Raw genomic sequence first — 27151 nt, 5'->3', positions numbered from 1 at the left:
GTTCTCCCTGTTCAATTCTGTATGTGTTATTCATGGCACACAGATTTGCTTGTCGACTGGAGAATCTGCAAAGAGAACATGATTACTCCATTGTCCTCTTTTGTTTTCAATTCTTGTGCCACTTCAGAGAGCAATCAGACATTTTTCTGACCAGCAGGAGAAGTATTAGTATTATGCCTGTTCCAACAAAAACAAGTTTGTGGTTGTATTAAGTTCAGATTTCCGACTAGCAGGAGTACAATTAGTATAATTTTGTTTGTTCCAACAGAAACAAACCAGCGTATGCATGACATTCAGTCCCATCAACTGTAGCAGTTTATTACTTTCCTGTACTGTATCCCCCTCCACCATTGTAAAATGGCAGAACTATAAAAAAGAAAATGAAATGAGAACATCAGTGATGATTAATCCTTGCACTTTTGGCTGCTTGCTTCCTTGGCAAATGCCTGTATGCTTTGCTGTACCACACTTGAGTGCGTAGGCACTAAGAACACAGTACCTGCTTATATTGTGGGCACAGCGTGTGCAGGCACAGTAACCCCTGTGGAATGACAAGGAGATGCCCACTTATTAGCCCACTTATTAGTCTCTCACATGACTGTAGCAGCCACGTTTTGGGGTGGGTTTGGTGCTATAAGTAGATGATATGCTTGTTTCACCTGGGAAAAGAGTGATCGGTCCAAATGTCCATCTCGAGTACAATAGATTATGTAATGGTAAGTAGAATCACTTTGCCATTGTTTTGCAGTGTTCATTTTTACGCACTGAAATCTGTTTTTTTTGTTGTGAGATGGGTTCTAAGTTTAATACAATTTTCAAATGACGATTTTATGGGTTTTCTATTTAATGCTCCTGTGAAGTTATTTTAGCTAGTAAAATATGTTTGCATCTAGCTAGTAAGAAATCAACACATTAAATCATTTTACATGTTTTAATTCTGATATATTCTATTCTATCTGATTTGTGTAAATCACACCTCTTATTTTTGTATATTTTGTAATGTATATTTGTGTTTTGTTTTTATATAATTAACTAAACTAACAAGCATCAAAGTCAGTCAGCCATCAGTTTTGGCTTTTGTATAGGCATGCAACGGTATGTACCAGGCTCTGCCATAATGCTACAACCTCATGAAAAGATGGCAACACTTGGTGTTCGTGCTTGGGCATATGATAGCAGGATCTAAACTGTTGGCTTTGGCAATGCATTTTTTACTGCGGTTTTGTGCAAGGTACATATGCAAAGAAACACATACAATGGAATATCTGAAGAGAAACTCGGTTCAGACACTTTTATCACTCCAATACTACATTTACAGACACAGTTTAGCCATTAACTCTGAGGACTGCTTTGAAATAACACTGCCATACCCCATACAGCAGACAATTTGATGTTACTACTTGATGTTGCTGTTTATTGTACGGCAACACCCGAGTCAGGGAGCGCCTCTCCCCGCAATGAATGTGTCGCACAAGAAAGCGCTTTGGATTTTTATTAGGTTCTTTTTTGATAAGGCCTCCAACCCGTCTCGCACACAACCTCAACAAGTACCCAGTGCCGCAATGGAATAGGAATCGGGCCTGTGTGTATTTATAAGATATTTATTAATGTATTTATTAAGTCAAATTAGACCACACAGATTACATCAGCCAACAATGTTGTGGCAACACAAAAACAAAATATACTTCTTGGTAAAGTACCAACATAGAGATTACATTAGAATATACTGTACAATAGTTTCCTTTTACATCACCCCCAACACAAGCAAAGAACAGTTCAAAGCACACAAGAAAAATGAACTGAGTTACACTTTTCTTCCAGCACCCCTCACCCCCAAACATCCACTAGGCTTGACTCTTTTGAATGGAAGACAGTGGCAGGGAGTGGGAACACAGTTGGAGAATCTGATTTTTTTGGTAGTGCTCACAGAAACATTACGGGGAACAGAAAAGGAATGGAAAAATGCATTTTTTAGAGCACAAGATAAAATCGTTTTAAATGGTTTAGCAAAACTGCTATGGGAAAGACTAGAACGGAAGGGAATTATTTTTTCTTCCACCTAAAAGGACACACCCGTTTTGAGGATTATGGTCAAAACAGAATGGAAAAATCGGTTTTAAATTACTTAGCACAGTTGCAATGGCAAAGCATAGAAAGAAATGGGAATTCATTTTTCTTACACCAAGAAGGACAGGCAGGGCTTTGGGGAATATTAGTCAGCACACAATGGAAAAATCGGATTTGGGTTGGGATGACAGATTCAATGTGAGAAAGAAAATGCAAATGGAAATTCGTTTTCAGATCACAATGGACACAAGGACAATTTCGTTTTGTAGATCACAATGGACACATGGACAATTTCCTTTCTGCACCCTGCACACACACATGGAACAGGGCTGTGATGTTAATTCTTTTGGCAGATCTTTTAGGACTATACCGGCTCACAACACACTCAGAAAAGATTGTTGGTTTTGAATGCCAACAATACAGATTGTGTGAATTAAATGGGGGAATTATTTGATCTACTTTGATAAATAAACTTAGAATCTACAAAAGAGAAAATCAATAAGATACACAGGCGAACAGGGGATTTTGCAATGGGGAAATATCTAAGGCAATGATGAAAGAAGACAACGCTTATACAATCCTTAGCTTGGGGTGTTTCTACTTACAGGAGAAGTCTGACTGTACATCAGAGAGTGTCAGGGCACACTGCCGGGACAGCCAAAGGGGATCAGTCAAAGGTCTCCTCTCCTGGCTCCAAGGGTCCCAATCAGTCTCTGTCTCCTGGCTCCACTGCAAGCTAGGCCTCTCTCTGCTGGGATGTTCACGCCAGATTTGTGCCGCAGGTCACCTCATGGAATTAGTGGGAAAAGTCCTGCTCTGAGGCAAGTTGGCTTATTTATAGGGCAGATGACATCAATAATGTGTCATGATTCTCGCGAAAGGGATTGGCTAGCCTCCACTACCCAAGCTCAAAGGACAAGGGAATAGGGGAGTGTTTTGGGACACCAGTGGAGGAGAGCACTTCATCATCTCACTTCAACAGGTGGGCTCGGTTTGGGGGCATAGAAATCTCACTACATAGCAAGTTCCCTTAATATCCACAATTTAATATATATGAATACATTTCTGAGAACACCATTTTAACGCAAATCAGATGAAAGTAGTCAAAAGTCTGTATGTCATTCCTGTGCAGAGATGCTGTTTTTCTTCATGTACTCCGGAATCATATCAGTGAAAAATACACCATTTTACGGGCATCATAGGAATTATGATTTGCATGTTTTATCACATTTTCACATCTCTGAGAATCACGAGAAGGCCCAAACCACATTTTCGTTTATAACTTCAGTTGTGTTTCTTCCACCAAAATCATTTTTATATGGTGAGAAGGGATTAACTTTCGCCTTTAATAAAAGCTTAGAATGGCTATTTTGTGATGTACACTGTCCAATTTACACAATGAAATGGATGTCTCTTCTTTTGAACAATGGGCAGCTCAGAACTCCCACCTTTTTTTTTTTGAGTTTCACTTCTGCTCTGTTCAGGCATGACGTCAGTAGAGGGATCTGTGTTTACATTAGCTCAGCCCTTCGAGATAATTAATAGCTAATGCACTTTTCGTGTGAATTGTGACCTGGAGGTCACCAGAGCTGCCAGACTAGACCCAATCTTATCTGGTCCACCATGTTTCTGATCTCAAAAGTAATTATTTTCTTGTATTTTTAAGGGAGGCATTGACAATTATGGCAGCCAGACCCCTCTCTCCCAGGCAACAGGGAGGTGAGCTGGGTTTCACATTTTGAAGAAATCAACATCCCGGTCCCTTGCGACAAACAGCCTGTAACTCGTGCCTAAAGGCATTTAAAATGACATTTTATAAAATACACAGTTTAAAAATATTTGCACACTATTTCAGGATGGTACCTGTACATGAGAACACCATGCTCAAGTTTGCAAGCCCGGTGGGCATTTTGCTGAACATATTATTAGTCTAAAGGAAAGAATGAAATTACATCATTTTATTTAATGCTCATGAAAGAAAGTGCTCTGTTTCACTGCAGCTGCTTGAACACACACTTCTGACATCCCATTGAGGGTTCCATGGACTGCTGTTTCATGGAAATATCAGTACAGCTCTTCATGGATTTGACAAAGTATGATTTCCACGTGTCTTTCGCTTGCTTTGTGAAAGGAAGTTTGCATCTCTCCATATTTTGCAATTTTAGTACATTTCCTTTCCTTTTTATTTGAAAGTACAAGGCCTTATATCAGACATTATTTCTGTGTAGGCCTGCTGTTTATTTCTAGCATCCAGGGGTTAGTTAACTCCACAAAAAAACACCCTCCTGGCTCTTTGATTTTTTTTCACAGAGAAGAGCAAGGAGAGAGTGGAGTGTCTGTTTCACTGTGGCCTGGGTTCGTCCTAGGGATCTGTTTTAGAGCGCTTGCTCTTTTCCTGGTCCTGATGTGGTGCTCTGGTCTGTCCTCCACTCCTTTCGGATTGCTTTATTTTGGTCCTGGACCCCTCCCTTTTCCGGCCGCTCCACCTCTGGCCTGTAGAGGCAAGGAGTTATTTAATCTGCCAAGAAGAAAGAAGAGATTAAGTATTTCATACAATACTATTTTCCTCGGTAGGGACATGAAAATTGACAACCAAAAGAACAAGAGTCACATAACAGCTGATGGTACATCACAGAAACATGACAATTATTATTTGTAACAACTTCAAAATAAGTAAAAGTTGTTCGACTCCCTTTAAGTGAGTGCTTTTCTTCATCCGGGTTACCATTCTGTACCTTCACTCTTCCGATGGTTCCTGGGTTCTACCCTCACTGGGTTCTTCAATCAGTCTCAAGTTCTGCCTGGGGTGACAGCTCTTCAACTGATTGATGGAATCCATTTTTCTTCCGTTTGTTCTCCTTTAGGGATGCAGATCTTATAGGCGACAGGTGACATTTTATCTACAATTTCAAAGGCGCTGCACCAGTAGGGGAGGAACTTCTACTCTTTGGTCTGGTTCCTTTGAAAATTGTACAGGTAGACCCTATCTCTTACTTGGTACTCTTTCTAGGTGGTCTTTAAGTCATAGTGGGTTTTCATCCCCTCTGCTGACTTTTCTAGATTTCGTTGAGCATAAGCAAAAGCGTGCTGAAGGTGTTTTCACAAATTCTCAGTGTACTCATGAGTCATGGACGCGTTGATCAGGGTCTGCTCTTGAGTTCTGTACAGCAGATGCTGAGGTAGAACCATTTTTTGTCCAGTCATGAGCTCGAATGGTGACATTTTCGTCACAGAAGATGGTGTAGATCTGATGGCCATCAGGACAAGTGGTAGTAGGATGTCCCAACTCGGCCCAGAGTCCGCCACAAACTTCTTTAGAATGCCCACAATCATGTTATTGTAACTCTCAACGCCCCCACTCGAGGCAGGGCAGTAGGCAATGTGGAGTTTTCTCTTTACCCCAAGTATTTCCCACATCTTTGTCATCACCTCGCTGGTGAAGTGACTTCCTCGGTCCGACTCAATCCTTTGGGGTAGGCCAAAACGCGAGATGATGTGATTGATCATTAGGGCAGCAGCTATTTCTGCCTTGCAATTTGGGGCCAGGGGACATTCCATCCACTTGGTAAGCAAGCATGTCACGATCAACATGTACTTTTTTCCGCTAGAGAAGCGAATCACGGTCCCGATGAAGTCTACTTGCAAATCTGACAAAGGCAGTATCATTCCCCTTTTCTATAGGGGAGCTTGGTGTGTGAGGGAACTTGGCTGAAACCGAGCAGACACAAGACACCCCTTTAAGTATTGATCCGGACCCATGTGTGGCCAGTATGCAACCTCTCGCAAGATTTCCACAGTTGTATGAAACCCCCTATGACCGGCTGTGGCCGCGTCATGGGCATGACTTAACATCAGGTTTTGGAATGCGGTAGTGTATTGCTCGCCAAGAGTGCACAGACAATTATTTATCACCAGTACATTTGCTGAGCAAAGAAAACACTTTGAACGCAGGTAGACGGAGCAATAACTCACAACCAGATACGCAGTTAGCAGAATAATGAGCACTTATACGGCTATTTATTCATAGCTAAGAAGCAACAAGTGATAAAACAGAAATAAATCACAGAAAAGATAGAGAATTCAAAAGAAAATACATCACTGTGGGCGTAACTGAATCCCTCATCTCGCCAGAAGCGGCTGGAAGACCCCGGTAACAGCCAGGCAGAGAGCACAACAGCCCACAGGAAGGTCGAAACAAGGTGTCCCCCCTCCGACTGAGGTCTTTGTGTTTTTTCCACCTGACCTCTCCAGAGCCTCCCAATATATGCCCTCCTCAAAAGGGATGGCAATTTCCCGAACCTTCTGGCATTATCACTTGCGCATTGTTGAGTGACCGTTGGTTGCCGGCCGGATCAACCGACAGTAACCCCCAAGGAGCAAAGCTTCCCTTTTCTAAACACGACGGAAAAACAATTCCATAACTCATAGCAAGACATAAAAAACCAGCTTTCCCAGCACAATGTCCTTGACTAAAGTTTGCATACCAGGCTCAGCAACGGATAACATTGAAAGCAGGTCTTTTAGCAAAGCAAATGCAGTTTTCACTGAGGCATGGAATAAATATCCATTATAGCTCTGAGTGCCCCCAGAATGCACTGCACATTAGCGCCGTGTTTTAGCTCAAACATAACAGGTAGGTACCACCCACTGGTTACATCCAGATATGGATCTCCGTACCAATAAACCGTCTTGGATTCAGAACATTTTGGAAAACTTCATCAACACCCGGAGATCCTCTTTCCTGATGTAATCCAATTCGCTCAGAGGAAAATTCATGGGGTCTTGAATGTGTTGATGAAAATTTCCCAATAATTGGGTCCCCTTTTTGTGCCCTAATCAAATCAGCATGAGGGGTTTCTTTACTCCACTGGGCAGTTGAGAGTTCATTTTGGACAAGTGTTGGTGACCTGGTGACAGCAGCGACCTGGAATTCCCCCAACAGGGATCTGGTTTCTACAAGATCCCTGTGGATGGCTCTGGTTTTGGCCAACCGGTCAGCCTAGTCATTTCCAGTTTTGTCTGGTCCCTCTATTTGGGAGTGACCTTTGATCTTTTTCCTGTAGATGGTCATCTCACTAGAGGTAACCAGATCATCAATGGATTGTATTCATTTACCATGCTTGCGCGGTTTGTTATTTGCACACAGCATGCCTCAATTTTTCCAATTAATCAGGTGCTCCACGAACCCATTCCTTACATAATCTGATTCAGTGATTATGACCAGTTCTTGAAGTTGGTGTTGCACGGCAGTGAGGATGGCTTGATGTACCGCCATCAACTCTACTACCCAACTATTTAGGGGGCCGACTTGTACCCAGCAGAGGGCTACCGGGCATCATTCACACAGGCATTCCCAATGCCAGCCACCAGTTTTTTTTTCCCGTGATTATCAACATGGTCGGAGCACCCACCCACATAGAGTTGGGTATCCCCTGGCACGTGTCTTCGTCATAGACTTTGTGCAGAGAAGTAAGGTACGCCTCCATTTTGTCTTTAGTTTTTAGACTTTTTTCCTTGAGACAGTTTTCTGGAGCACAGTCATGCAAGTCAGCCAAATCTGGCGCGAGGGGACTCTTCTTGTTTTGGCCATATCTGACCTCCACAGGAAAGCCTTGCATGGACAGAATCCAGGAATTAATTCTGGAATTACTCACGTTCCCTGTTCGTATTCGGACAGTTTGGAGATATTGCAAGGGCTGGTGAGGAGTCTCGACAATGATGTGCTCCCCCTGGATGAATGAGCGGTAATTCTTCAATGCCCACACCATTGCCAGGCGTGCCTTTTCACAATCAGTTAATTTTTCCTCCACAGAGGACAAGGTCTTGCTCGCATATGAGATGACTTTGTTGACCTTCTCGTGCTTTTGGTATAATACTGATGTTAAGCAAGTATTTGAGAACCCCGTCTCCAAGAAGAACTCCTTGTTTTTTATGGGGTAAGTGAAACAAGGCCCTTTGGAAAGGCTTCTCTTGAGTTGTTTTCACTGCCTCAGGTTGTTCTGGTACCCACTCCCACTTGATCCCGGCCTTCAGTAAATGGACCATGGGTCTTGTGACCTCTGCGTAGTCCTCTATGAATTTTCTACTATAATTAGTGAGTCCAAGAAGGCTTCTTAGTTCACGCAGAGTCGTAAGGTCTTTTAATTTATATAAGGCTTCCACTTTTTTCACATGGGGACTGAGAGCCGCAGGGGTGATTTCATGCCCTAGGCAGATCACATGGGTCTTGCACCACTGTGCCTTCTGAAAGGACAGTTTTGCTCTGACTTTCTGCTACTGGGTCAGAACATACCATATTTCAGCTATTTGTTTCTCCACAGTTGAGCTTTTGATTAGAAAATCATCTACATGGGCTAGGTTTTACCCAAGTCTGGCATGGCCTTATGCAGGAAGATGTTAAATTTGTTGCCAGAGTTTATGTATCCGAAGGGGATTCGGGTCCACGTGTATTGCTGCCCCCCGAAGGTAAAGGCAATCTTGTACTGGTCTTCTCTACTCACAGGTACTGTCCAGTAACCGTTAGTCAGGTCAATGGCAGTAAACCCCTTTGACCCTTGGATCTGGGCCAGTCCCTGATCAATGTAGGGAAGGGGCCATCTGGACATGTGAGCCCGTTTATTTAACTCCCTAAGGTCTGCGCAAAGTTTCCATTAGCCATTGGGTTTGAGTATCCCCAGTGCCGGTTTATTAAAGGTACTGTGGACTGGACGAATTATCCCACGGGATTCTAAGTTCTTTATAATCTCTGTGAGTGACTCCATAGACACGAGAGGCAACCAGTATTGCTTTACAAACACCGGAGCCATCCCAGGGTCCATTGGTATGGATGTTGAATGTATCTTGGTGCAACCACAGTCATATGAGTCGACGGCAAAGATCGCCTGAAAATCCAAAAACCCCTGCTTCAGCTTTTGCTCCTCAGTCTCATAGGCATTAGCAAGGTTGATTAGTTCCTCCACTATCTGCCTGCAGCCTGGAAATACCTTGGGGTTTGCAATTTCTGTGATATCCTCCAGTTGAGTGGATAGATCTCTTGTTATGGTGTTTGCCTGGATATGTGGATTCAAGGAGGGGAGGTAGTCACTGTTGACTTGAAATAACACCTCATCCTTCCTGATGCCACATGTTACCTGTTCCCCACCATAAGGGCAGGAAGAGTACACCAAGAAATTACCCCTTGCCGGGTGAAAATCTTGTCCGGAGGGACATTGTCGTCACAGTGGTAACAGTCATTTGGAATTGGTCCCATTATTGCACCCATTATCTCATTCCCTAAGTCAATAGAATAATGTTGGGCATCAACCGCCATTCCAATAAAGGTGTCTGTGCCCAGAGTGATGCTTCTAGGGTCACTGTTATCGACCAATACACAAATGGTGTTGTGTTCTAGGTCAACTAGTGGTGTCGGTTTCAAATACAACCCTTGCTGGTGGAGGTGATAATTCATATTTATATAAGCGTCCTGGTTTTTGAGGTTCTGTCCTCGCTTAAGTTTTAGCGGAATTTTTAATTGTCGTACCTGTCTTGGGATGGTGACCTCTTCTCCTGTTTGAACTTCAACTGCATAAGGCAGCAATTGGGCTGACCGAAATGCATTCTCAGGGTTGTCAAAACCCATGGGGTTAACCCCAGTCAGGACCAGGCCTTGTAATTAATGAGGTCCAAATTAATTGCGGGTCGATTGTGAATGTCACTGCCTAAGTAAAATGCAGAGGGGACATTTCTCACAAACCAACAATTATGTTCTATTCTTTTGTCGGCAATGGACATTTTTAGCATACACCTGCTAGGCAAGAGATGTTTGGAATTGGGAGTTTCCAGGCCCACTTCCCAAATGATATGATATGATATGTTATTTATAACGCGCTTAATAGCCAGAGGATTCTAAGCGCGGACCCGGGGATCAGACCTGTGTTCCTCCGGGGCTATAGTCCCAAGAGATTTCGAATGGTCTGATCTTTTGGGAGTTTCCTAAATAACGCTTTGCTGATGAAGCTTTTCCCATTATTCAAGAATACTCTGGCGAGAACAGGGCCCCCCACCCCCCTCATGTACCTGAATGGGGAGGAACATATACCTACGTTTACCCTTTTTGTGGCTATCAGCGAAACTTTGAGCTGGGTTTTCATCATCTTTTGTCATGGGATGTGGGTTTTCTTCAGATTGTGGATCGGTATACAGTTGCAAAGTATTTCCTTCTAGTGTAGAATGCCACTTAAAACTGGGAGGAAGGTTGATTTTCAAAAATTGAGAAGGTGTAGCGCTTACCTCTGGGAACATGCAGGAGTGCCTGGTCCGGTCTGTCGGCGAACGCTGGTACGGTCTGTCGGCGAACACTGGTCCTAGTAGCTTGCCCAAAACACTCCCTCCACTCTGCTCACTGCAGGTTTAGACCCCCAGTGGACAGAGAGTGGGGAGTGGTCTGGATTGATGGGTAAGGTTCCGGGTCACTCTGTGTTGCGGGGTCACTTGGGAACCTCAGGGTATGTTATAGGAATAGTCCATCAAATGCTTCTCTGCAGTCTGACCCCAGTTTCTTCACTGGGTCACGGCGGCTCTGCAGTAACCCAGTTCCTTCACTGGGTCACAGTAGCCCAGGCCAGCTGCGGCGCACCTGTCCGCCTTGAGAAACGTCTTCTTGTTGGAGGGTGCAGATCCGCGCTGGTAAGCGTCTCTATGGCACCAGTGAGGATGCTGAAAGCGTAGTGCCCGCGTGCCGTCTTGTATTCAGAGGCACGCTTTCTGCTGTTGTCCGAAGAAATGTCTCTTGTTATTGCAGTTTAACTCCTGTTCTTGCTTTCTTTCAGATCTGCTGAATGCCTGTAGGCTGGATGCCTGCAGCTGTAGCACACAAAGATAGCCGCGGAGCCCGCTGCGTGGGAGCAGTTGACCGAAGTAAGTACAATGATGGGGGGGTTTGGGAGGTGTGGATTATCCTTGGCTTACCCCCCCTGTATTCTCTGTCTTTGCAGGAGCTATAGGTGTACTGGGGTGCAGACGAATGGAAGCAAGTGCTGGATCCCGTGGTGCAGGCAGAGCCGACGAGCGACATCAGCTGTTGCATCCCGTGATGGCGGAGCTGTTCCCAGGGAGTCGTGGTGAGTATCAGGTAAGTCTGAAGCTTAGATAAAGAGCTGGATTCTTGCAGGGAACGCCGGATCTGTTTCAGACGGATCGTGACAGGCAAACGTCACGCTGCTTCCCAGCCAGAGAAAATGCTAAGCGCTGGGTGTGGCCCAGGGCAGGGTTTATATAGCCCTGGGCCCCACCTAGCACCACTAGACCACCAAGGACTTGGTGTTGCAGGCCCACTAGGGGCCATGTTGGATCCTGCTGGATGACCCATCCCGGGGGCCATTTTGGAAGGGACAACTGCTGGAACACACTGGCAGCAATCTGTTTCTGCGCCACTCAGCCATCCTCCTAGACCAGATGCCACTGATACTGCCAACTGGGGTTTTGGGGATCATGACAGCACTCCTCCAAAGCCCCCCCCCCAAGGAGAGCCATACCCAGGCCCAGGCGTCCTGGGTGCTCACGATGATATCGAGCCAAGAGACCTGGTGCATGTATGTGACTCATACTTATAGGAGGAGGTCGTTTTAGGGTGTCTCGTGTACCAGGGTGCACAGGTTTCAGTAAATAGCCATGAAATACCAGGTGTATACGAAGCATAGGGGGTAGTACCAGTTCCATGGCCACAGGATTGATAATGTTCTTTATTGGATATGTGTCAGGGTTCCATTAGATGGTTCTGCATCTGATCATAAAGAAGTTCTGCATAAATGCAAACATTCCAGAATACACAATAGAGTGAATGGTTCTCACTCCAAAGCGGGACGCTCTGTAACTCCTCGGAATCATGGTTCGTTTGTTTACACGCTCCCTCTCAGGAAATGCTGTGGGTTGCTGTGGAGACGCTGGTTCCCTTTGCATTGGCGTAGGCTGTCAGGCCTACGACGCAGCGCTGTGCGTGCGGTCATCTGACCAGTATTTAAGCCCCACCCCCGCGCATAGTGGTGCTTCTGAATTTGCAAAAACTCTCAAGCTAAGCATCTTGTTACTCTGTCTCCTGTTTCCTTGACTCCTTGTTTTTCTACGTGACTTCTTGCATTGTTCTGGTCTATTGCCATCCTCTTAACTGCCAATTGTTAGACCCGGAACGTCCATGGACTGCCTCGTCTCTTCCCACAAGTCTTACCTGCTCATTACTAGACCCGGAACGTTCACGGACTGCATCGTCTCCTCCCACAAGTCTTACCTGCTCATTACTGGACCCGGAACATCCATAGACTGCATCGCCTCATCCCACAAATCTTACCTGGTCATTTCAAGACCCGGAACGGCCACGGACTGCATTTGCATCCTTCTACAAGTCTTACCCGTTAACTGCTTACCTTGGAACTTTCACGGACTGCTTGGTCCTCTTCACGTCCTACTCTGCTTGCCAAAGCCATTTGGATTATTCCAGCTACAGTAATTTCTTCATCCTCCGTTTGTCTGCTCAAAGACTTTAAGGAACATAAAGAACTGTCGCGCATCAGCGCAAGGATCAAAGAAGTTCAGCTCAACGGTGCAAGGATCAAATGACTCTTTAGGCGTCCTCGTGCCGGCGGGAATAGGAAACAGGACATTGGGTTTCCAGGACTACCGCTTCATTCATCAGAATTCATCTACTGTTTCTCACCTGTCCACTCAATTGGTAAGCACATACACTTTGGTTCATGCTTTGTTTCCTTCCACTACTGTCCTTCCGGTAATTGTTACATTTCTTGTTTTAGGGTACTCACCAATCTAGCTAGGAAGTATTCAGTCCCATTTTGAGTTTCTTGCTTGTGAGTATCGGTTCTTCATCTTGTTTTGAGATAACAGTACCTTTAGCCAAATGTTAATACTTGGTTACTTTTTCTTGCAGCCAGCTGTCTGAGTACCAGGGTGTACAAAAATGTTTTGGGCAATGCTCACCTCAATCTGTCTTTTTGTACTCTTGAGGGGTATATTGACAGAAAGCCCAAATTGCGTCTCGACGTGTCAAGCCACCACAACTGTATTTAGGCCTTGGGCTCTAACATATTCAGAAGCCTTTAAAAATGGAAGAAGCCGTAGATCCTTTAGTGGCTTTATCCAAGGTGGTGGCTGACCTTAGAGCCGATATGGCAGCAGCCCATGATGCTACTCAACGTCGTATCAATGAGTTACATGCTGGCTTGCAGGCAGGAGCCGGAGCACCTACCCCTGGAGCAGATTCAGCTTCAGGAAGGGCTCCAACGAGAACTGATTCAAGTCTTGGCTACCTGGCAGCACAGTTTCCGTTGGCTCCTCCAGAAAGGTTCCTACGGGATCCTAAGACCTTTCGAAAGTTCATTAATCAGTGCCGTTTACATTTCCTGTGTAGGTCTGCCTCCTTTCCAGATGCTACTACAAAAGCGGCTTTTGTTTTATCTAATCTTGGGGGTACTGCTGCAGTATGGGCCAATCCCCTACTGGAGCAAAGTAGCCCACTTGTGTATGATTTTGAGGCACTTATTACGGCTATGACCAGTTTTATTGATACCAGATATAAGTCACAGGGAACAGATCTGGAATTGCTTTCCTTACAACAAAAAAGACAAAACCTTTTTGGAATATCTGGCAAGATTTAACCAACTAGTTGCAGAAACTGATTGGCCAGTTGAGAAGAAAGCTGCTTTAGTCTACAAAGGTCTTTCGGAGAGTTTGAAGGATGTACTAGCAACGGTACCAGTCGTGCCTATGGGTTTCCCGGAGTTGGTTGACCTTGTGTTACAGATTGATGCCAGCAAGGCAGAACGAAAGGGTGAACAAAGAGCCATCCCAGCTGTTCCGCCTGTGTTGACTCCTGCGTCAACCTCCGAGCCAATGCAGATAGGTGCCATTCGAGGTCCACTCACACCCTCAGAAAGGGAACTCCGGAGGGCTAACCATTTATGTTTCTATCGTGGTTCATCTGGTCATTGTTTGAAACTATGTCCCAAGAAACTGGGAAACACCAAAGCTCGACAATAGGCGGGGTCCTTTTGTCGAGTCAAGTTGTCATGGACCCCAAATCATTGGCTCCTTTCTCAGTCTTGGCTACCTTGTCTTCCACATCCGAAACAATCTTGTCTGTGGAACCCATGCTGGACTCGGGTGCAACGGGTAATTATGTGGATGCACAGTTTGTATGTGAGCATGCCATACCATTAATTTCCAAGAAAACACCAGAGTTAGTCAATGCAGTGGACGGTACATCTCTGATTTCTGGTTTGGTGATGGAACAAACCATCGACCTACTGTTGTCCATAAGTGACAATCATTCAGAGACCATCCATTTTTATGTCATTTCAGCTCCACAACTCAAGCTGATTCTGGGTTTGCCATGGTTAACCAAACACAATCCTACCATCGATTGGATAGCGCATTCAGTTGAATTTACCTCGGACCATTGTCACAGGTTTTGTCATGTATCCAAGTTAGAACCCGGAAATCCTAGTTCCTTGCTCCTGGATACAGCATGTACTATTGGGGCGATAACTACTGAGCTCCTTCCTAAAGAATACAATTCCTTTAAGGACGTTTTTGTTAAAAAGGCAGCAGAAAAACTACCTCTGCATCGTCTTTATGATTGCCTGATTGAACTATTGGCAGATGCCAGTATTCCTTCTGGTAGGATCTATTCACTTACGCAAAAGGAGGATGTAGTGTTAAAGGAGTATTTAGATCAGGCACTCGGGACGGGATTCATCCGTCCTTCAAGGTCTCCAGCAGCATCACCTCTTTTCTTTGTCCCCAAGAAAGAGGGAGATCTGCGCCCCTGTATCGATTACAGAGAACTGAACGCAATCACAGTCCAGAATCAGTATCCCATTCCGCTGATATCAGTCCTGTTGGATCAATTAGGTTCTTTCAGGTTTTTTACTAAACTTGATTTAAGGGGGGCCTATAATCTGGTGAGAATCAGAGAAGGCGATGAATGGAAAACAGCCTTCAAGACAAAATATGGTCTTTTTGAATACTTGGTTATGCCATTTGGTCTATGTAATGCCCGAGCTACGTTCCAGTATTTCATCAATGATGGGTTTAAGGATCTACTGGACCAGTTCATGGTTGTATATCTTTACGATATCCTCATTTATTCCTCTTCATATAAGGAACATGTTCAACACGTCTCCATTGTCTTACAGAGACTGCGTGAAAACAGTCTCTATGCCAAACTGGAGAAGTGTGTCTTTCATGCTGATCAGGTGGAATTCTTAGGATACGATATCACCAGTGAGGGTGTCAAGATGAGCAACAATAAGGTCAAATCAATATTGGACTGGCCTGTCCCGAATAATGTAAAGGCCCTTCAATCATTTTTGTGGTTTGCAAATTTCTACAGGCGGTTCATACATTCCTTTTCTGCTATTGCAGCTCCTTTGACTGCACTAACTTGCTCCAAGTCTCGCTTTGTGTGGTCTGATCAAGCCCAAGAAGCCTTTGATACGCTTAAGTCCACGTTTACTTCAGCTCCTGTGCTACAGCATCCGGATCAAAAATGGCCATTTGTTGTTGAAGCTGATGCCTCTGATTTGGCTGTGGGGGCTGTGTTGTCTCAGAGATTTGAGGAGACTGGCCTTCTACATCCCGTGGCCTATCATTCTAGAAAACTCACCAAGTATGAGATGAACTATACTATCACAGAACGTGAACTACTGGCTATATGTAATGCATTCCTGGTATGGAGTCATCATCTATTGGGTACTGTTACACCAGTACAGGTCTTCACCGACCCTGGTAATCTTCTTGCTCTTAAATAAGTGCGTTGTACCACCGCACGTCATGCTTGTTGGCATGAGTTCTTCTTGATGTATAACTTCCAGATCACCTACCATCCTGGCAGTTTGCAATCCAAGGCTGATGCCTTATCTAGATTGAAAGATGGTAGACAGACACCCTTTCTGTTTGCCCGTCCGTTTCAAGATGATAGGCCGTGGAATACCTTCCATCTATCCCCAAAGCAGTGACTAGATGTCGCCAGAAACGGGAGGTAAATTGTGAACCACGATCTGTAATGATGATCTCTAGTAACCCAAAACTACGGAAAACGTTCGACAAGAACAATTCTGCTAGGACCGGAGCAGAGGGTATGCCCTGGCAAGGTACGAACAAGGACATCTTAGAAAAGTAATCAACAACCACCAATATGGTATCACACCCTCCGACACGAGGTAATTCTATCACAAAGTCCATAGAGATCATTAGCCAAGGTTTCTTCGGAATGGGCATAGGCTGAATCAATCCCATTGGCATGGAAACCGTCCCTTTGCACTGAGCACAAATAACACAATTCTTAATGTAATCTGAAACATCTTTAGACATTGTAGGCCAGAACGTCCATCGTTTTAATAACTCAAGAGTCTTGCGTCTCCCCGGGTGTGCAGCCATTAAAGCATCATGGCACCACTGTAGAGCCAAAACACGTGTTTCAGATGTAGGGAGGTATAGCCATGCCTGTACATATGGCATGGAACTGATGAGTTCCATCTTAAGGTCGTGTAGTTCAGGAGGGCTAGTCGCAATCCAGGATTTAATCAAACCCTTCAAAGAAGAATCAACATTGCAGGAACAGATGACAAACGACGGCTGTAAAACCTTCCGTTCCCGGAGAGGTGTCTGTCCACCATCATTCAATCTAGATAAGGCATCAGCCTTGGAATTTAAACTGCCAGGACGGTAGGTGATCTGGAAGTTATACATCAAGAAGAATTCATGCCAACGCGCATGACGTGCGGTGGTACAACGCACTGATTTAAGAGCAAGAAGATTATGATGGTCGGTGAAGACCTGTACTGGTGTAACAGTACCCAATAGATAATGTCTCCATACCAGGAATGCATCACGTATAGCCAGTAGTTCACGTTCCGTGATAGTATAGTGCATCTCGTACTTGGTGAATTTTCTAGAATGATAGGCCACGGGATGTAGAAGGCCAGTCTCTTCATATCTCCGAGACAACACAGCCCCCACAGCCAAATCAGAGGCATCAGCTTCAACAACAAATGGCCGTTTTTGATCCGGATGCTGTAGCACAGGAGCTGAAGTAAACGTGGACTTAAGCGTATCAACGGCTTCTTGAGCTTGATCAGACCACACAAAGCGAGACTTGGAGCTAGTTAGTGCAGTCAAAGGAGCTGCAATAGCAGAAAAGGAATGTATGAACCATCTGTAGAAATGTGCAAACCCCAAAAATGATTGAAGGGCTTTTACATTATTCGGGACAGGCCAGTCCAATATTGCTTTGACCTTATTGTTGCTCATCTTGACACTCTCACTGGTGATATCGTATCCTAGGAATTCCACCTGATCAGCATGAAAGACACACTTCTCCAGTTTGGCATAGAGACTGTTTTCTCGCAGTCTCTGTAAGACAATGGAGACGTGTTGAACATGCTCCTTATATGAAGAGGAATAAATTAGGATATCGTCAAGATATACAACCATGAACTGGTCCAGTAGATCCTTAAACACATCATTGATGAAATACTGGAACGTAGCTCGGGCATTACATAGACCAAATGGCATAACCAAGTATTCAAAAAGACCATATTTTGTCTTGAAGGCTGTTTTCCATTCATCGCCTTCTCTGATTCTCACCAGATTATAGGCCCCCCTTAAATCAAGTTTAGTAAAAAACCTGGAAGAACCTAATTGATCCAACAGGACTGATATCAGCGGAATGGGATACTGATTCCGGACTGTGATTGCGTTCAGTTCTCTGTAATCGATACAGGGGCGCAGATCTCCCTCTTTCTTGGGGACGAAGAAAAGAGGTGATGCTGCTGGAGACCTTAAAGGACGGATGAATCCCGTCCTCAGTGCTTGATCTAAATACTCCTTTAACACTACATCCTCCTTTTGCGTAAGTGAATAGATCCTACCAGAAGGAATACTGGCATCCGCCAATAGTTCAATCGGGCAATCATAAGGACGATGCAGAGGTAGTTTTTCTGCTGCCTTTTTATCAAAAACGTCCTTAAAGGAATCGTATTCTTTAGGAAGGAGCTCAGCAGTTATCGCCCCAATAGTACATGCTGTATCCAGGAGCAAGGAACTAGGATTTCCGGGTTCTAACTTGGATACATGACAAAACCTGTGACAATGGTCCGAGGTCAATTCAACTGAATGCGCTATCCAATCGATGGTAGGATTGTGTTTAGTTAACCATGGCAAACCCAGAATCAGCTTGAGTTGTGGAGCTGAAATGACATCAAAATGGATGTTCTCTGAATGATTGTCACTTATGGACAACACCAGGTCAATGGTTTGTTCCGTCACCAAACCAGAAATCAGAGATGTACTGTCCACTGCATTGACTAACTCTGGTGTTTTCTTGGAAATTAATGGTATGGCATGCTCACGTACAAACTGCATCACATAATTACCCATTGCACCCGAGTCCAGCATGGGTTCCACAGACCAGATTGTTTCGGATGTGGAAGACAAGGTAGCCAAGACTGAGAAAGGAGCCAATGATTTGGAGTCCATGACAACTTGACTCGACAAAGGGACCCCGCCTATTGTCGAGTTTTGGCATTTCCCGCCTTCTTAGGTTTCTTGGGACATAGTTTCAAAAAATGACCAGATGAACCACAATAGAAACATAAATGGTTAGCTCTCCGGAGTTCCCTTTCTGAGGGTGTGAGTGCACCTGAAATGGCACCTATCTGCATTGGCTCGGAGGTTGACACAGGAGTCAAAACAGGTGGAACAGCTGGGATGGCTCTTTGTTCACCCTTTCGTTCTGCCTTGCAGGCGTCAATCTGTAACACAAGGTCAACCAACTCTGGGAAACCACTAGGAACGACCGGTACTGTTGCTAGTACATCCTTCAAACTCTCCGAAAGACCTTTATAGAATAAAGCAGCTTTCTTCTCATCTGGCCAATCAGTTTCTGCAACTAATTGGTTAAATCTTGCCAGATATTCCAAAAAGGTTTTGTCTTTTTGTTGTAAGGAAAGCAATTCCAGATATGTTGCCTGTGACTTATATCTGGTATCAAAAACACGGGTCATAGCCATAATAAGTGCCTCACAATCATACAGAAGCGGGCTACTTTGCTCCAGCAGGGGATTGGCCCATACTGCAGCAGTACCCCCAAGGTTAGATAAAACAAAAGCCGCTTTTGTAGTAGCATCCGGAAAGGAGGCAGACCTACACAGGAAATGTAAATGGCACTGATTAATGAACGTTCGAAAGGGCTTAGGATCCCCTAGGAACCTTTCTGGAGGAGCCAACGGAAACTGTGCTGCCAAGTAGACAGGACTTGAATCAGTTCTAGTTGGAGCCCTTCCTGAACATAAGCAAAGAACAGTTCAAAGCACACAAGAAAAATGAACTGAGTTACACTTTTCTCCCAGAACCCCTCACACCCCAAACATCCACTAGGCTTGACTCTTTTGAATGGAAGGCAGTTGCAGGGAGTGGGAACACAGTTGGAAAATCGGATTTTGGGTAATGTTCACAGAAACATTATGGGGAACAGAAGGGGAATGGGAAAATTCGTTTTTCTGAGCACAAAGGTAAAATCGGTTTAAATGGTTTAGCGCAACTGCTATGGGAACGAATGGAAAGGAAGGGAATTTGTTTTTCTTACACCTAAAAGGACACACCAGGCTTGAGGATTATGGGCAAAACAGAAGGGAAAAATCAGTTTTAAATTACCTAGCACAGTTGCAATGGAAAAGTATAGAAAGAAATGGGAATTTGTTTTTGTTACACACAGAGAGGGCCAGGCAGGGCTTTGGGGAGTATTAGTCAGCACACAATGGAAAAATCGGATTTGGGTTGGCATGACCTATTCAATGTGTGTCATGGCCACTGGTCATGGGGCCATTCCTTCCTCATCCCTGGGGTCCCATTGGACCCATTCCTGGCGCCTATGGCGCCAGGATCATCTTAAATTGTGCTCTGCACACTCTAGGCCCAGGGCATGTGCAGCTGGGCCGGGCGTGGCCATGGATCAGAACTGGAAGGCACGTGCTACAGGCCCAAAGAAGGGCAAGGTGGGGTTGGTAGGCGGAGCTAATGGGAGGGGCCTGAACCAGCCTATATAAGGCCAGCCCGTACACGTGCCCTTCGCTTTGCGTTATTCTGCTTCCAAGCAGCGTAACGCCCTCGCTGTACTCAACGGTGCCTCTCTGGATGTTCTCAGCCTCATCCTGAAGATTCTTCCAAGAACACTTCTTACCTGCAGTCTTCCGCCCATCTCTGCGAGCGTCTTCATTCCAGCTACTCCATCTCTGCAGAACACTTCTTACCTGCAATCTTCCGCCCATTACTGCGAGCGACTCCCCTCCAGCTACTCCATCGCTGCAGACGCGTCTTACCTGCTGCTCCTTCTCCGGACATGCATCCTCCCTTTTACTAGCCTCAACATCGCTGAGCGCAGCGCACTTCTTACCTGTTGTGAACCGCTACATCGCTGAGAGCGCACATCTTACCTGTTGCCAGCCGCTACACCGCGGAGCGTGCCTCTCACCTGCAACTTGTCACGGCCTGTGCCGGACTCTTCTTCTTGCCTCCATTCCATCATGATTGGAGTCAGAGACTTCCTCCTGCAATCTTCATCGAGGAACCGGACACCATTCTTCGTCGGTGGCCGACATCTATGAGTAAACAAGAACAAACAGGTTAGGACTAATATGCATTTGCATGGCCACATAATACAAGAGACTAAAGCTCCCTTATAAAGACCATCTTACCTGTCACTGTTGGAACTCCATCAGCCTCTAAGGTCTCTGGATTCTCTTTGATCCAGATTCTATTCCCGCACCTATAGATATGGAATGAGACATTGCAAGAATTACTTTTAAAACGGAATACAAACACTTTAATTGAACAAACTATAATCATACCAAAGACTTACCTTATACGTGGATTGGTCGCATGTGGTCTGGATCAACACCCCCGAGGACCAGTGAAGAAACTTGGTCCATTCTACTCGCCCCTGCTAAGGAAAGCAAGACGGATAGCTGTTCATCACAAAATTACAGGTGAGCGTCTATGGCAAAGTGCTTGCCCACCGTATTCTGCCACGAAAGGGCTGGGGGAAGTCACGTTACCCCCCTCCATACTCATTGCATCTCCTCTTCACGCAGGGGCAACACCCAGCTCCAGAGCCGCAGGTCCAACCATTCTCAGAAGGGGAAGGTGATTTCGAGGAACCAGTTAGAGGGAGGGCTCTAACCACGCGCCAATCCTGCCGCAGAAGGCAGGTGAGCGCAACAATGTGAGATAGAAAGTGCAAATTGAAATTCGTTTTCAGATCACAATGGACACGGACAATTTCGTTTTGCAGATCACAATGGACACAGGGACAATTTCGTTTCTGCACACTGCACACAGGGCTGTGGTGTTCATTCTTTTGGCAGATCTTTTAGGACTATACCGACTCACAACACATTGGGAAAAGATTGTTGGTTTCAAATGGCAACAATACAGATCACGTGAATTAAATGGCGGAATTAATTGATCCACTTTGATAACTAAGCTAAGGATCTACACAGAGGAATGGGGAATTTTCAAGGGGAAATATCTAAGGCAATGCTGAAAGAATACAAGTCTTATACAATCTATGGCCAGGGCACACTGCTGGGACAGCAAAGGGGATCTGTCAAATGTTTCCTCTCCTGGCTCCGAGGGTCCCAATCAATCTCTGTCTCCTGGCTCCACTGCAAGCTAGGCCTCTCTCTGCTGGGATATTCACGCCAGATTTCTGCTGCAGGTCACCTCATGGAATTAATGGGAAAAGTCCTACTCTCGGGCAAGTTGGCTTAGTTATAGGGCAGATGACACCACTAATGTGTCATGATCCTTGCGAAAGGGATTTGCTAGCCGCCACTACCCCACTGTGTGCTGATAGGACAAGGGTATAGGGGAGTGTTTTAAGACACCAGGGGAGGAGAGCACTTCATCATCTCACTTCGACAGGTGGGCTCTGTCTTGTTTGGGGCCATAGAAATCTCACTACATGCAAGTGCCCTTAATCTCCACAATTTAATATATATGAATATATTTTTGAGCGCTCAGTTTTAACGCGAATCTTCGGAGACTAGTCAAAAGTCTGTATGCCATTCCTGTGCAGAGATAGTTTTTCTTCATTTACTCAGGAATCATATCAGTGAAAAATATGCCATTTTATGGGCATCATAGTAATTACGATTGCCATGTTTAATCAAATTTTCACATCTCTGAGAATCACGAGAAGGCCCAAATCACATTTTCATTTATAACTTCAGTTGTGTTTCTCCCAGAAAATCGTTTTTATATGGTGAGAAGGGGTTAACTTTCACCTTTAATAAAAGCTTAGAATGACTAATTGGTGATGTACGCTGTCCAATTTACACGATAAAATGAATGTCTCCCCTTGTAAACAATGGGCAGCTCCACCACTCATGTGCTCAGACCTCCCACTTTTTTTCTCACTTCTGCTCTGTTCAGGCATGACGTCAGTAGAGTGATCTGTGTTTACATTAGCTCAACCCTTCAAGAGCTAATGCACTTTTTATGTGAATTGTGACATGGAGGTCACCAGTGCTGCAAGAGCAGACCCAATCTTATCGGGTCCACTGTATTTCTGATCTCAAAAGTAATTATTTTCTTGTATTTTTTAAAGGGAGGCACTGACAATTAAGGCGGCCAGGCCTCTTCTCTCCCTGGCAACAGGGAGAGGAGCTGGGTTTCAGATTTTGAAGAAATCAACATCCCGGCCCCTTGCAACAAACAGCCTGTAACTCATGCCTAAAGACATTTAAAATGTCATTTTATAAAATTCACACTTTCAAAATATTTGCTCACTATTTCAGGATGGTACCTGTACGTGAGAACACCCTGCCCAAGGTTGCAATTCTGATGGGCATTTCGCTGAACATATTATTAGTCTAAAGGGAAAAACGAAATTACATCATTTTGATTGATTGATTGATTTTATTTAATGTTCATGAAAGAAAGTGCTCAGTTTCACTGCAGCTGCTTGAACACACAATTCTGACATCACACTGAGGGTTCCATGGACTGCTATTTCATGGAAATAACAGTACAGCTCTTCCTGGATTTGACAAAGTATGATTTCCAAATGTCTTTCACTTTCTTTGTCAAAGGCAGTTTGCATCTCTCCATATTTTGCAAGTTTTGCGCATTTCCTTTCCTTTTGATTTGAAAGTGGAAGGCCTTAGATCGGATCTTATTTCTGTGCAGGCCTGGTATTTATTTCTCACATCCAGGGGCTATTTCACTCCACATTGATAGAGCTAGTTCAAACAAATTCTACTAAGATGTCCTTTGCGGGTGAGGGGCAAGTATTGTATGGAAATGGCCAGAGGAATGTGAATGCCCATGGATGGGTTAATAACAAAACAACGCCCAGAAGCTATGAGTCCCTACTCACATCCCATCACCCTACTATCTCTCCTATCTATACTCCAGTGCAATAGGTTTGTCTAATAGGTGGCGCTTGAGGTGGCTTATAGGTATTTTTAATTAGGGCAACTAAACCATAATGTCCATTTGCTAAAGGGATGTTCTGGTTAAGCTGCACTAATAAAAAGCTGTACAATTCAGTGAAAAGAAACTTGGCCAAAGTGATGTTTTGGTTACATCACAAAGTCTAAAAACCATAGAAATATACAGGTATGCTAAGCAACCATAACTCGTGTCCCCACCATGCACTGCGCCTACCCACATACAAGATATCCCAGATGATATCACAAATGACAACATCGGAGGTATCCCAGACATTACCACCTCTCCCAGTGGTAACTTAAAAGGTTTACTTTAACTTTTCTTTTTCTACTCATTCTCACCTTCAGTGCGGAGGATGCAATTAATAATGTACATTTGCACCCGGGGTGGGAGGAGCAGCCAATCCGTTTCCTTGGATCGCGGTCTGAAAATGATAATCCCATCTCGTGTTCCATGGCACCTTAAGGCTGTTTCCCCCGCCTCCCAGTGTCATCTTGCACCCCCCACCATTCCTTTCCTTACTTTTTTATTTTTTTTACTCTCCCTTCCCCGCCAATTACCTTTTGTTTTGGCAGAAGCCACCACCCCTGCTGCTGGTGCCACACTCCCTTCAGGCCGCCACGGAAATGGAAGAGGGTTTACATAAGGAGCTACGACTTCCATCTCTGTGGCAGCCATCTTAGTACAGTATTTTGTTTGAATGAACGGGACTCCACACGACGTCCCATTTATTCAAACAAAATACACCGCTCTCAGCATCCGTGGGTTACCGGATTGACAACGCTGGGTGCTAATAGCGTTCACACGCTCTCCGGTGTGCCGGATCAGGTGTTATTGACCAGGGGACCCTTGTTAAACGCCTGCGCTTCGCTCCGGCATTTACATCGGCCCTGGGCGGAAAACACACAATCAGGCCCGCTGGATCTGGTGTTAACACTTTAGTAGTGGTTCATGCTATTACTGTACATTTTCTAAGGCATAACATGGTGAATATTTACTATCATGCATTACCGGATAAGCTGGTGAGAGAGGGACATCAGCGATACTCAGCTTTTCACCCATTTACTATGCTCCAAATACCTTTTTTTGTACTTTATAGACGTGAAGCGCCTCCACTTTTTATAGTTGGACTTTGCTGTAATCTACTGGAGTACTTTACCTCTGGTGGTATTCCAATGGTGTACCGCTGGCGGTATTCCTCGAAAGCCTGAATCCAGTGGCCGGTTATTCCATCAGTGTTTTGCAAATAACCACCAGAATGACTATTACCACCAAACTCGTAATGAGTCCCTTAATTCTTGAGCACCTCCACTATGGCTATACACGCCTCCATCCTGACTGTGTAAGCTTAAATTATTACATACATGCATACAAATTGCCTGCCGCTATTTCGCACCCTTCTAATAAAAAGTCAAGCACTTGAACTGTGTATAGTTTTATGAATGGGTAAGAGCGACTCGGTTTCATTTATTTAGGCCTCCAATCCTAGCAACCATGCTAAACTCTGAAGCAGTTAACTGGGGCGTCTTTTGACTCCGTGACAGATGTTACTGGCTACTGTATCTCTTTATGCTTCTATACTGCCGCTTTGCATTCTGTCCGTCTTTATTTGCCTCTGTTGCCTTTTGTACTTATTTCATCGTTCTTCCGCTTGTACTCCTTTTCCTATTTTCTATTTCCCCCTCACTTTCCCTAATCATCTTACTCTTGTTTGTCTATCGTTCTTCTAATTCCTACATCACACATAACGTTGCTAATGCTATTTGACTTCTCTTTCTTCGCAGTGGGACCCGGCTGTTGCTCACTCTTTGTGCACTTTTAAGGGCCACCAAGGCGTCATTTACAGCACAATATGGTCTCCGCACATTCCTGGGTGCTTTGCCTCTGCGTCAGGTAAGGACGGCTGAATTGTGCAGATGTGAAATGCCTGATGTAGTTTTGGGGTTCTGACTGCCAGATGGCGCTGTTTCCCGCAGGTTGTATTTATACAGAGCGAGGCAAAGCTGAAGTTGTAGATTTCTTAAGTGGCCGAATTGTTCCAATGCATCTCTGCTTGCCGCTTACATTTCTTGTATTGGGCGTGTGTATTGGTAACTTGAGTACCTCGAGTGTGTGCTGTGTAGTTTCTATGTCTGCCTCCAGCGGCTGGTCCCAGGCAGTGTTGAAGTTGGGACTCTGTCCTCCTATGTCGCTTCCTGTCTCCGGATGGTTTCCTTCTCACTTTAGAGTAGACACTCACTATGTGTATCCTACTGCAATGCACACAATGCATCGTGTGGATGGAGACCTTCATATTTAAGATTACATTCGCCACTCCAGATGGGCAGGATTGGGAAAAAATGCAACTTTTTAAAAACATAAATGTATGCTGGCTGACAGTACCTGCTACTTGAACGTTCCCATGTGTGGTGTTGCCCCTTTTAGGATGTGTCATGACACAAAGGTGCCGGAGAACGCACGTGCCTCAGAACAGCTGCAGACTCCATGAATGGTACTGTGCCTCTGTATCTCATAGCGCTGACAGCCCACACTTGCACCCCATCACAGGCATATTCGTCTCCCCTCCAGCCACCCCAAACCACACTCCCCTTATCCTACCCCGTCCCTAAAAGCCCGTTTACAGTTCCCCTGAATAAAGAAAGAGGCAGGACCAGTTAATAAGGTGAAAGATACAATTGCTGCAGCGAGCAGTTATCTTACAGCTGTTCCGTTTCTCCACCACACCTCGGGATTCTGGGCTGGGCGTGGCTTCCTAAACCCCTCGCTCCCGTCAGCATCCAGTGTCCTTAGCCATTTCCTCTCTACCCATGACCATTTTCTTTTTTTTTCTTTTTCTGTTTGGGTTTCATTTCCCCATTTTTTTCATTCCCCATTTCTTTAACCATTCCCGATTCTTTTCATTCCCCGATTCTGTTCACGCCCCCAGCATTTCATTTCCCAAACTCTTCTTATTCCGTCGAATACTTTCCCTTCCCCATTTGCTTGTGCTCCCCCATTATTTTCCAGCCCCTCTTCTTAGTATTCTTTGTATCCCAATGCTTTACTTCCCCAACTCTGTCCATCGCAATCCCTCCCCATTCCCCAAATCCTTCATTCCCCACTTCTCTCCATAACCCAAGCCTCCAACTCCTTTCATTCCCCAATTCTTCCCATTACCCCACTCATTTAATTCCCCCTATTCTTTTCCATCCCCAATTCAACCCCCCGATTTCTTCCATCCCCAATTCTTCCATTTCACCAAAACCTTTCCCCAATTCTTTCAAATGCCCAATTATTACCAGTCCCCAATTCTTTCAAGTCCTCAGATCTGTCCATTACCCACTTCTTACCATTACCCACTTAATTCCATTACCCAATTATTTCCGTTCCTCTTCCCCCAAGCTTCATTCCCCAGTTATTTCATACCCCCAATCGCAAATTCCCCAATTCTTCCCATTCCATGTTCCTCCCTTCCCCTTTAGTTTTCATTTCCCTCTTAATTTACATTCCCCATTTTCTTTCATTCCCCCCTCATAATCTTCCCAAACCCCTGCCCGCGTTGCTTGAGTTGGAAGGACTAGCCCTCTACACCTCCCCTTTCCCTGGG

General features: G+C 44.9%; 1 protein-coding gene across 2 annotated transcripts in view; it reads left to right on the top strand.

The window, feature by feature from the left end:
• Window positions 1–27151, top strand: part of PEX7 (peroxisomal biogenesis factor 7) — a 1557721-nt gene that overhangs the window by 286325 nt on the left and 1244245 nt on the right. For both annotated transcript variants that reach the window (XR_011268107.1, XM_069607655.1), the window contains exon 5: window positions 25350–25458. Coding sequence is in view for 1 of the 2 variants with exons in the window: in XM_069607655.1 (XP_069463756.1) it covers window positions 25350–25458 (109 nt within the window). In the remaining variant the exon portion in view is untranslated. The remainder of the gene's footprint in view (window positions 1–25349; window positions 25459–27151) is intronic.

The sequence above is a fragment of the Ambystoma mexicanum genome, chromosome 4q (assembly GCF_040938575.1).
Source record: "Ambystoma mexicanum isolate Mex_15411 chromosome 4q, UKY_AmexF1_1, whole genome shotgun sequence".
NCBI classification, from domain to species: domain Eukaryota; kingdom Metazoa; phylum Chordata; class Amphibia; order Caudata; family Ambystomatidae; genus Ambystoma; species Ambystoma mexicanum.
The sequence above is the reverse complement of the archived record's forward strand: the minus strand, read 5'-3'. Positions and strand labels throughout refer to the sequence as shown.